General features: G+C 36.3%; 2 protein-coding genes across 2 annotated transcripts; one reads left to right on the forward strand and one right to left on the reverse strand.

Annotated features, from left to right (window-relative positions):
* Positions 1-1,245: 1,245 nt before the first annotated feature.
* Positions 1,246-5,343, forward strand: LOC107820604 (ABC transporter F family member 4). The gene is made up of 2 exons (XM_016646921.2): positions 1,246-1,422; positions 2,910-5,343. Exon 2 carries the CDS (start codon positions 2,922-2,924, stop codon positions 5,097-5,099), a length of 2,178 nt encoding a protein of 725 aa, XP_016502407.2. The 5' UTR covers positions 1,246-1,422; positions 2,910-2,921; the 3' UTR covers positions 5,100-5,343.
* A 1,900-nt stretch (positions 5,344-7,243) lies between these two features.
* On the reverse strand, positions 7,244-10,583 carry LOC142164192 (receptor-like protein EIX1). Its single transcript, XM_075221515.1, has one exon. The coding sequence runs from the start codon at positions 10,476-10,478 to the stop codon at positions 7,404-7,406; it is 3,075 nt and encodes a 1,024-aa protein (XP_075077616.1). The 5' UTR covers positions 10,479-10,583; the 3' UTR covers positions 7,244-7,403.
* Between the last annotated feature and the right edge of the window lie 379 nt (positions 10,584-10,962).

Raw genomic sequence — 10,962 nt, forward strand, 5'->3', positions numbered from 1 at the left:
TTTCGCTACTCTTTACGAAAGGTACCATTATCATAGCATTTTGATTCGGTAAAAACTTACTCACATCGGGTGTTTACTTCCAATTTAGTTAAGTTAATCATAGAAGACAAACTAAGACTATTAGAAGTCCTACTTTTAATAAATAAAAAAGGAAAACAAAGTCATAATAACTTAACGTTAGAAAGTTTAGCGTTAAAGTCACCGTCTTTTTTTTATATTATTTCATTCCATTCTTTTTCTAGGTTCTGGCTCAAATCGAAGTTTTGCGTTATTCTCTTAAACTACGATTAATTGGGAGTTAAGAAATTGGAATATCATGTTGGTTAATTTTATACTTCTACAAGTATATTTGCTTGTTGAAAGAGCTATGCTTTTTAAGAAAAAACTGTTAACACATAAGTTTAATTTTCTTCTCTATATTTTTTTTTTAATATATGTTCTTAATTTTCATGACTAATAACAGTGTAAGTATGAAATCAAGTGCAATTCTGTGATGTTTATTTGTATGAGTTTGGCAACTTTTGAAATTTATTTTTAGGATACTTTATTTATTTAATTCACGATTTTTTCTTTATAAAAAGTAAAAAAAGAAAGTACAATAATATAAAATAAAATCAATTTACTGCGTTTTAGAACACAATAGATAATATATATTATAGCAAGATAATAAGTAATTATTATATTATTGATTAAGATTATGTGCAAAACACATAAGTGGTTAACTATAGTTAAGTATTAATAATTGTAGTTAAATAAAGTGACAAGTGTTATTTGTTTGTTAGTTAAGTTTTTACCCTTTGATTCTTATAGACAATTTTTTTTACGTACGGATTTTTCCTTTAGATATTAACCTAATCTATGAAAATTTGGGGGAAAGTGCACATATAGCCATTCTCAGGTATGTTATTTAGATATTAGTCAATATTTATTTTGTCCTGAAATTTTAAACTTTAAATTCAGGATAATTCAGAATATTTTTATCCAGGAAATTTGAACCGAAAAAAAAAGAAGAAAAAAGAACGCAAATAAAGCCCTGTAAAGTGGCTATCTGTGTCATTTCTATGAAAATTTGGCCGGGCTGGGCGGATTGAGCCAATTGGGCCTAAAATTGCCAGCTTTAGTCAAAAATCAAAATACAATACGTGCCAAATTACAAAAGATTAAGAAATTAAATTAAATTAAAGAAAAATAATGTTTGTTATGATTTTCTCATCAAAATATATACAAAAAATTTAGCCTAATTTTAATCTCAAAACCCTTATAAGAATCTGATTCGCTTATACAGAGTTACAGACTAAAAAAAAAAAAAGAAAAAAAGTAATACAGAATTCATTAAACTCCCACTCTATCGTCTACGACCTTTGCTCATATCTCCGCGACCTCGTCGGCGGCGATCTCTCTTTTCCGGCGAATTAAAAAAACGTAAGCTTCTTCTCTGTTATATATACATCCTGATTTTTCGTTTTTAAATTTGTAAAAATCTAATCTTCTTAATTCCTCTTTGTGAATTAGGTTTTACTGATATTGATTATGAATTATGAATTGGGTTTTAATTCACTGTGGCTGCTCCCACTGTATGAAGAAAAACATCTGTTTTAATCTGTGTTTTGATTGTTCTAATTAATTTTGTCGAACTATCGGATTCTATCAAAATAAGTAAAAAGAATTATGAATAACGCTACTAAGATGAGTTTTCATTTTTAAATAACTTTCTGCTAGGTTTTTTTTTTTTTTTGGGTGTTTTTCTTGTAGCGTTATAAAAGATGAGATTTTATTTTAATATTGGTATTTTTAGCTTTTTTCGCCTTTTGGGATGTTTTGGTTTGCTTTATTTGTTTGTTTTTCCTTTTTGATTACAACAACAACAACATACCCATTAATATTACACACTGTGGGGCCTAAGAGGATAGTGTGTACGCAGAATTTACCAAAAACCTTATGAGTATAGATAGGCTTTTTTTCTTTTTTGATTATTTCTTAAAATTTGTCTCCCCCCCCCCCCCCCCCCCTTTTGTGTGTCTGTGTGTGCGCGCGCATATTTATTGATTCCAATTGGGATGAAAATGCTTTCAAGAATTTCAAATTGATCGATACAAAGTACACAACTATATAAAAGTAGTTTACTATGAATGTATGTGGATATATTGAAGTGGAATGGATAAAGAAGATTTATATAGCCTATCCCATCTAGTTTGGGATTGTGGGCATAGTGGATTGGTTGAATCAATCTTGGATGAAGCTAGAAGAAGCCTTGGTTCTTCTTCTCAGGATAAAAAGCGTACATTATCTTTGAGATTCCTTTGGACTTAATATAGCTGAGATTCAACTCGGAGTAAACAAAAGTAATATTTGTAATGGTCTCAACATTTGTTTTATTTATGTACTAAGGAGAATGTGGTAGGGCTATAATTGAAATATTATACCAGAACCTTCTGGTCTTCTTTGTTGGTTAACGTAATGTGCAAATCTGTGGGAAACAAATGTATCCTAAAGTATTTAATTAATTGGTTTTGCTACTATGGTGTCCAAACAATCCTTTGGCTTTTGGAATGATTAGATATGTCATTGTGTTGCTCTCTCTTTTCCTATAACATATGTTCCGGTGTTTGAGTCTGTGATAACCTTAAGCTTTTTGTTTTTCTGGTTCACTAAAATACGACCCAGTGATAAATTTTCTTATTGCTATTCTGTCTCTTTCTTCTTTCAATGTGATTTTATGCTTCTTTCTTTTCTATTTATGCTACTGTTCCAATTTCTTGCTAATTTCTGTAATAATGTGCTGTCTTTTGTGCAAAGCTTCTTCATTACTATTCTGGATGTGTTTGTTTCTTAGTCAGTTGGCTGAGCTGACTGGTGTATGGGCGATCTATTTATTCACATTTTCTAATCACTCTCTTTGGTTACAACAGATTGTAAATACAATGGGGAAGAAAAAAACAGATGAGGCTGGTTTTAGCGGGAAGGCTAAGGGAAGCAGCAAAGATGGCTCCAAGGAAGGGAAAAAGGAGAAGCTTTCTGTCTCTGCCATGCTTGCCAGCATGGACCAGAAGCCTGAGAAGCCCAACAAAGGATCTTCAGGCACTGGTGCTAGTAAGCCCAAGCCTAAAGCAGCTCCAAAAGCGTCAGCTTACACTGATGGTATCGACCTTCCTCCCTCTGATGACGAGGAGGATGAGCATCTCCCTGAAGAAGAGGAAGAACTTAGAAGGCATAGAAGGAATGAAACAGGTCCACTTGATACCTCCATAAGTCATAAAGAGCTGAAGAAACGCGAAAAGAAGGACGTGCTTGCTTTTCAGGCAGCTGAGGTGGCCAAAAAGGAGGCACTTAGAGATGATCATGATGCTTTTACTGTTGTTATCGGTAGCAGGGCGTCTGTTCTTGAAGGTGAGGATGACGCTGATGCAAATGTCAAGGATATAACTATAGAGAATTTCTCTGTAGCAGCTCGTGGAAAAGAACTTTTAAAGAACACATCAGTTAAGATATCTCATGGGAAGAGATATGGTTTAGTTGGTCCCAATGGAAAGGGAAAGTCCACCCTACTAAAGCTCCTTGCTTGGAGGAAGATTCCAGTACCAAAAAACATTGATGTACTCTTGGTTGAACAAGAGATAGTTGGTGATGATAGGACAGCCCTTGAAGCTGTTGTTTCAGCTAACGAGGAACTCATCAAGCTCCGAGAAGAGGCTGAATCTTTACAGAATGCTGCTGCATCTGTTGGTGAGAATGAAGATGATGCTGATGGGGATGATGATGTTGGAGAAAAACTATCTGAACTGTACGAAAAGTTGCAGCTGATGGGATCAGATGCTGCTGAGGCCCAAGCATCGAAAATTCTTGCTGGACTGGGTTTCACTAAGGAAATGCAGGGTCGTGCTACCCGGTCTTTTAGTGGTGGTTGGAGGATGAGAATTTCTCTAGCACGGGCTCTTTTTGTTCAGCCTACTCTATTGCTGTTGGATGAACCCACTAATCATCTTGACCTTCGGGCTGTACTATGGTTAGAGGAGTACCTGTGCAGATGGAAGAAAACTCTGGTTGTTGTTTCACATGATCGAGACTTTTTGAACACTGTTTGCAATGAGATTATTCATCTCCATGACATGAAACTGCACTTCTATCGGGGTAACTTTGATGGTTTTGAAAGTGGATATGAACAACGTCGCAAAGAGATGAACAAGAAGTTTGAGATTTATGATAAGCAGTTAAAAGCTGCCAAGAGATCTGGAAATCGAGCACAACAGGAGAAGGTAAAAGACCGAGCCAAATTTGTAGCTGCCAAAGAATCAAAGAAAAAGGGCAAGGATAGGGTTGATGAAGATGAAACTCCACCTGAAGCCCCTCAGAAGTGGAGGGACTACACCGTTGAGTTCCACTTCCCCGAGCCTACTGAACTGACGCCTCCACTTCTTCAGCTAATTGAGGTCAGCTTCAGTTACCCAAATCGACCAGACTTTAGGCTCTCTGATGTTGACGTTGGAATTGATATGGGGACCCGAGTCGCTATAGTTGGGCCCAATGGAGCAGGGAAATCGACCTTGCTCAACCTCCTTGCAGGTGATTTAGTTCCTTCAGAGGGTGAAGTCCGCAGGAGTCAAAAGTTGAGGATCGGACGGTACTCACAGCATTTTGTTGATCTTCTCACAATGGATGAAACACCAGTACAGTACCTTCTTCGTCTTCACCCAGAGCAGGAGGGACCTAGTAAGCAAGAAGCTGTTCGTGCAAAGCTGGGAAAATTTGGACTTCCCAGTCATAACCATCTAACCCCCATTTTAAAGCTGTCTGGAGGACAAAAAGCTAGAGTTGTGTTCACCTCTATTTCCATGTCGAAGCCTCACATCTTGCTATTGGATGAGCCAACAAACCATTTGGATATGCAGAGTATTGATGCTTTGGCAGATGCACTTGATGAATTCACAGGTGGAGTTGTGTTAGTCAGTCACGACTCTAGGCTCATATCGAGGGTTTGTGACGATGAAGAAAGAAGTGAAATTTGGGTAGTTGAGAATGGAACTGTTGAAAAGTTCCCTGGTACATTTGATGAGTACAAGGAAGAACTTGTAAGGGAAATCAGGGAAGAGGTTGATGATTGATGTTGCAACCGGTTTATTCTGTTGTTATATCTTGAGTTCTTGGTTCATTTTTTTGGAACCTTTTCTTTTCGACTTCATATTGAGGGAGTGTAATCTTCTGTTGCGGATATAGAAGAACGTAGTGGCTAAGTTATATGTACTGTCATATTCTATCTATTTCTTGTTATGGCTTGCCTCACAGGCAATAATGTCAGGAACATTGATTTTTGCTTCTTATTCAATCTGTTTTTCCTTTCGTCTGTCAGATTTGCCTCAATTTGCATCTTCAACTTGCATCAACACGTATGCTGTTTTGTTTCTATGGATCCGAGGACAGGTTTTATAATCTCACTTTCTAGTTTTGTAACATGAATGGTATAAGGTGTTGTTTGATCAGGTACCTATGATGTTTGTTTGTGCCTACTGTTTTCCTAAAATCTGCAATTTAAGATTTCCGTACTCCATTTTTTTTTATAAGGTAAAGGTTTCATTAGATAAAGTACCAAGATGGTAGACAAAAGTTCATGAAAGAAGGCTGGAATAGTCAGTTACAATAACTTTCCAAGCATCTCAATAAAGTCCAAATATTGATCTACATTCTCCAAAATAGTACTCTTACACCAGAAATACAAATTATGTAGATATTTGTTCTTAATCCTAGAGATATGTCTTCTTTGTCCTTCAAAGCATCTCTTATTTCTTTCCAGTCCAAAAGATGCATAACGGAATAGTTCTCCAAAATTGCTGCTGTCCTTTAGCTATTCTTTGGCTCTGCCAGCTCTCAAACAAACTCCTAATACTGTGAGGCATTTACCCAGGACACTCGACAAATATTCACGATTAGATCCCAACACTGCTTTGAGACCTCACAATCAGAAATAAAGACATCAAGTAAGTTGGAACTCCATCTATTACACTATTAATAAGAGTGAGTCTGCCCCCCAAAGGACAGATACTGTTTCTCCCGTGAAACCAACTTTTCTGCACATTTATTGAGAACTCTTGCCAGATCCTCTAGTCATTCCTTGTTACGACTTGTTATCTATCGAAAACAGTTTGTCTACCTTCGCAAGGTAGGTAGAGGTAAGGTGTGCGTATACTCTATCCTCACCAGGCTCCACCTTGTGAGATTATATTGGGTTTGTTATTGTTATTGTAAATGGCGGCCTAAATATACAGTGGGAGATTCTCCACTTTACATCCCATTATATCTGCAATTTCTTCAACACTTTGCTCTGCATTTATGCCGAATATACTACTTTTTCCTAAATTAACTTTCAAGCCAGTCACAACTTCAAAACTCAACAATACCCCTCTGCGATATAGAAACTGTTCATTTTCAGCTTCACACAAAAGTAAAGTATCATCCAGTGTTTTAAAAGGCGTGGGCGTAAGGCGAGGCGTTTTACATATGCCTCAGCGAGGCATAAGCCCCGAGGCACGGGGCGTAAGACCCATGAGTATTTAATTTTTAATATTTTATAAAATAATATAATTAGAGTAAATATTTATAAACATGTAAAATTGTATAAGAATTGAAGAAAACTATAAATATGTGACATAATAATATATATATTTGTGTGTGTGTGCGCGCGCGCGTGCTCCATCCCCACAAAAAACTAGTCAAAACAATCTATTATACACTACTTACAAGCACAAGTAACTTGAGTCAAAAAGAATAAAGTTTTCTACATGAATGAACAAAAAGGATGACTAACCTGCAATTTGAACTTTGAACGTGCTGCTATGAAAGAGAATTGAGTTCTCTTTGTATTTGTAAAAAAAAATTGAATATTTGTTGCTTTTGGGAGATATTAGCAGACTAGCGGACAAGATAAAGAATTGGGAAATGCCATAAATTAGGGCTTCAATCAATAAAAAAGGTCTTGACTTTTAAGTTTAATACATTTCAGTTCCTTTCTAAACTTTTGAGTAATTACAAGCTGACTTTTGAGAATTTAGGTATTATATGAAGAACTAATTCAACAAATTTTGTAAAAACTGATAGAATTTTCTTGTTGTTCGTCTGACAGTGCCAAATAACAACTATCAAAGGGAACATTTTTCACTGGCAAAACTTTGGTACATTTTGATTCCTTTGGGACGTTATGACTTTGTCGTCTGTATCAAGGATCACTTCTGTTTCCGTTCAAAAACACCCAAAATTGTCTTGTAAAATTCTATCATTAACATTATTCTAATCAACATTCACAAATTTCAAGATTTGGGTAGCTTCAAAACCACAACAAGAGTAGGAAATGGAGGAAAAAAATACAGAAAACAAGTTACGTCTTGAAAGTAAACAAGTACATAGAAACTTTACAGTTATGAGGCCCTTAGCTTTCCCTTCAGTCTTGAACAACAGACTCTTGATATCATATCGAGCCAACTCATCATGTCCACTAAGAATGTGAAATAGGCATTCCTCCAAGAAGGGTTGACAATTAAACAGCCCAAGATTCCCCAAAATGCAAGAAAGAAACCAAACACCATTGATATATAAAACTCCCGAGATGGAAACTCCGCATCCTCACCATGTTCTTGAGGATTCATGTTGCTGCTATGATCAATATGGGGACTAGGAGGAGCATATCCGGGACATTCTTGAAGAGGAGGACCGCAGAGTTGAGCGTTACCACTGTAGGATGATGTCTCAAAAGTTTGGAGTTGAGTGCTTGATGGAATTCTCCCTGATAAGTGATTGTTTGACAAGTCCAACACACCAATAAAAGTCAAGTTAGCAAGGCCCTTAGGTATCATTCCAGAAAGCTGGTTTCTTGACATGTCAAGTGACTCCAACATCTTCATTTGACCTATTCCTTCAATGATACTTCCATTCAGATCATTTCTTGAAAGGTTCAAAGATTTCAATCCTCTCATTTCAGCTATTTCTTTAGGGATACCTCCAACCAATTTGTTACTTGAAAGATCAATAGTCTTCAGATATATTAAAGGATTCTTGTACTCAGCCTCCTGGTTTTTCCATTGAACCAATAAATTGCTTAGGTACGAGAAATGTCGAGAATATTTGCCATAGAAACCTCGAACTTCAAATTCCATTGGCTCACCCAAACCATTTTCTTGATGCAGTAAGGTAAAATTATTGAAGCATTGTGGAATTTTCCCAGATAATCCATTTGTTGAAAGGTCCAGTATCTGAAGAAACTGAAGCTGACAAATGATCGATGGAATGCTACCATAGAATTTGTTGAACCGCAGGCTTAGAATGCGCAAGTTGAGTAGGTCAGTCCCTATCCATGCTGGGATTCTTCCTGTCAGCTTATTCCCTCCAAGATCCAAGATTTGCAACGACTGACATTGTGAAAAAGAAGGCAACATTCCACTAAAACTGTTCTGGCGCATGTATAACGCCTTTAAATTTGTCAAGGAGCCTAATGACTGTGGAAGTTTTCCAGAGAAATTGTTATAGGCTAGATTAAGAACAGCTAGATTAGTCACATTCATCCAACAATCAGGAAGCTCTCCTGAGAATTGATTGTGTGATAGGTCAAGGGAAGTGGCTGCTGTTTTACTTTTACAAATGGAAGAGATGGATCCGAAAAACTGATTTTTGTGCAGGTAAAATATTTGCACATTGGTAGGAACTAATGGCAAAGGTCCTGAAAAGTTGTTAGAGCTTAAATCTATAACCATGTAATCATATGTATTCTCTATTAAGTCAGACACTCTTCCACTGATTTGGTTGTTGGAGAGATTCAAAATCTTTAGATCGGGAGGTAAACCTGAAAACCAACTTGGTAGCGTGTCTGAAATATTTGCAAGAGAGATATCAAGAACAGTATAGTTGTTTTGACTTTGAAGCCACTTGGGGAAAGAAGGTCCCAAATTGCAAGATGGAAGGTTTATAACTTGAAGCTGAAAAGGAGGAAGCCAATCGAAGCTCGTCTTCAAAGCCAATGAATTGAACGATAAGTCCAAATCCACTAAACTGGAGAGGTTTGAAAGGTGGGACTCAGTGATTGTACCCTTCAGGACATTGTAAGAGGCATCAAAACTTTCCAAGTTTGATAGTTGCCCCATACTTTCTGGTAAACCTTCCAGTCTATTGGACGAGACGTCCAAAATTCTAAGCTGTGATAGTTTTCCAATACCTTGTGGTATCCTCCCTTGAAATTGATTAGATCCAAGATGCAACTCTCTCAATGATGGAAACAATGCTAATTCTGGTAATGGCCCTCTCATTTGGTTATCAGACAAGTCTAGATACTCAAGGCTCGAAACTTGTCCAAATCTTTCCATGAAAAAACCATTCAGCACATTTTTCTGCAGGTATAATCTCTTTAAGGCTGAAAATCTTGTGACATTAACCAATGAACCAAACATTGAGTTGTCGTTCAACCCCAAAACCTCAAGTGTTTTCCTACTGCCTGATAACCTGAGAAACAACTCAGGAAGCCATTGGTATGTTTGAGTGTTAGACATGTCCAGATAACGTAAACGTGTCAAATTGCCAAAAGAACTTGGAATCCCACCTTTAAGATTAAGCTCATTTGCAAGATTAAGATGTTCAAGATACATCAAGTTCCCAAATCGATCATCAATTTGACCGTCGAGCTGATTATTGGAGAGGTCTATGCTAGTTAAGCTTGTGCTAAAATTGAATAACCAGCTATATTTAGCTGAAGAAGAAAACTCATTACAACATAAATGAAGAACAGAAAGAGAGATCAAAGAAGAATTGGCTATTTCAGCTGGAGATGGAACTAATTTAGAGAGTCCACAAAGACTCAAGTCAAGTTCTTTCAATAAAGGGAGCTTAGTTATCTCTTGAAACCAATTCTTTACTTGGAAGTCACTACCACCTAGACTCAATAACTCTAGAGAAGAGAGATGAGAAAGCCATCTAAGGTCCTTTACTATAAGATTATTATATCCAAGATCAAGAATCCTCAATGAAGTTAGATTCTTGAACTGTGTAGGAATTAAACCAGAAAAAAAGGAAGATGAGAGGTTCAAATACTCTAGTCTCTTAAAGGAGCATATGAATCTTGGTATTTCACTTCTTTCAAATTCATTCACACTAAGGTCCAAGAAATTCAAATACTCCAACTCAAGTAGAGAAGGACTAAGTTTACCTGTCAATCTTGGAGCAAAACAAGCACTAGCAAAACAAGAAAAGGCATTGTGAAGATCAAGAACAATTACATGACCAGTTCTTTTGTCACATTCAATACCTTTCCATTTGCAGCATTCTTTTTTATCTTCTTCATCACCCCATGTTGATAATTGACCAAAATCATCAATAAGGCCTCTTTTGAACTCAAGAAGAGCATCTCTCTCCTTTTCTATACACAGAGTCAATCCAAAAGCTGCTTGTAGGAGCAGTAAAGACAAAGTAACAAGGAAATGAGCTGAACTTGGATATTCCCTTTTGCCCATTGTTCAAGAAGCAACTAAATGTTATGTGTTTTTTTTTTCTTTTCTTTTTGAAATCTTTAGCTTATCCTGAACTAACTTTCAAGAATGTGCAAGGAAATGTATGTAGGTGTCTTGCTAGGAAATTGAATTCTTGACCATCCAAGTAGTAAGTTGTTTTCAAACCCAATTTGAAGATTAGAAAAGGACTCTTGAGTAATAAATTATACTACAGATTTTATTAAATATTTCACATAAGAAACAAGTGGCCCCAACCTTGAGAAATGATTGATTACATCTTATTTTCTCCCACTTTGACTAGCAAGCATAAGCAAGTAGAGTACCGGAGATTGAGTCAAAGAAGACGGGCTAGTTGAGTTTTGTACCAAAATATACTATAATAAGAAAAGGAAAATGAGAGACATTGAAATTGGAACTATTTGGAAGATACTAAATGAATCAACGATAAAAGAAAAAAGAATTAAAACAAATAATGAACATAATAACA

This window comes from Nicotiana tabacum, chromosome 9 (genome assembly GCF_000715075.1).
Source record: "Nicotiana tabacum cultivar K326 chromosome 9, ASM71507v2, whole genome shotgun sequence".
Classification (NCBI taxonomy): Eukaryota; Viridiplantae; Streptophyta; class Magnoliopsida; order Solanales; family Solanaceae; genus Nicotiana; species Nicotiana tabacum.

Coding starts and splice junctions, on each gene's coding strand:
- LOC107820604 (XM_016646921.2), top strand. CDS start 2,922: ATGGGGAAGAAAAAAACAGATGAGGCTGGTTTTAGCGGGAAGGCTAAG.
- LOC142164192 (XM_075221515.1), bottom strand. CDS start 10,478: ATGGGCAAAAGGGAATATCCAAGTTCAGCTCATTTCCTTGTTACTTTG.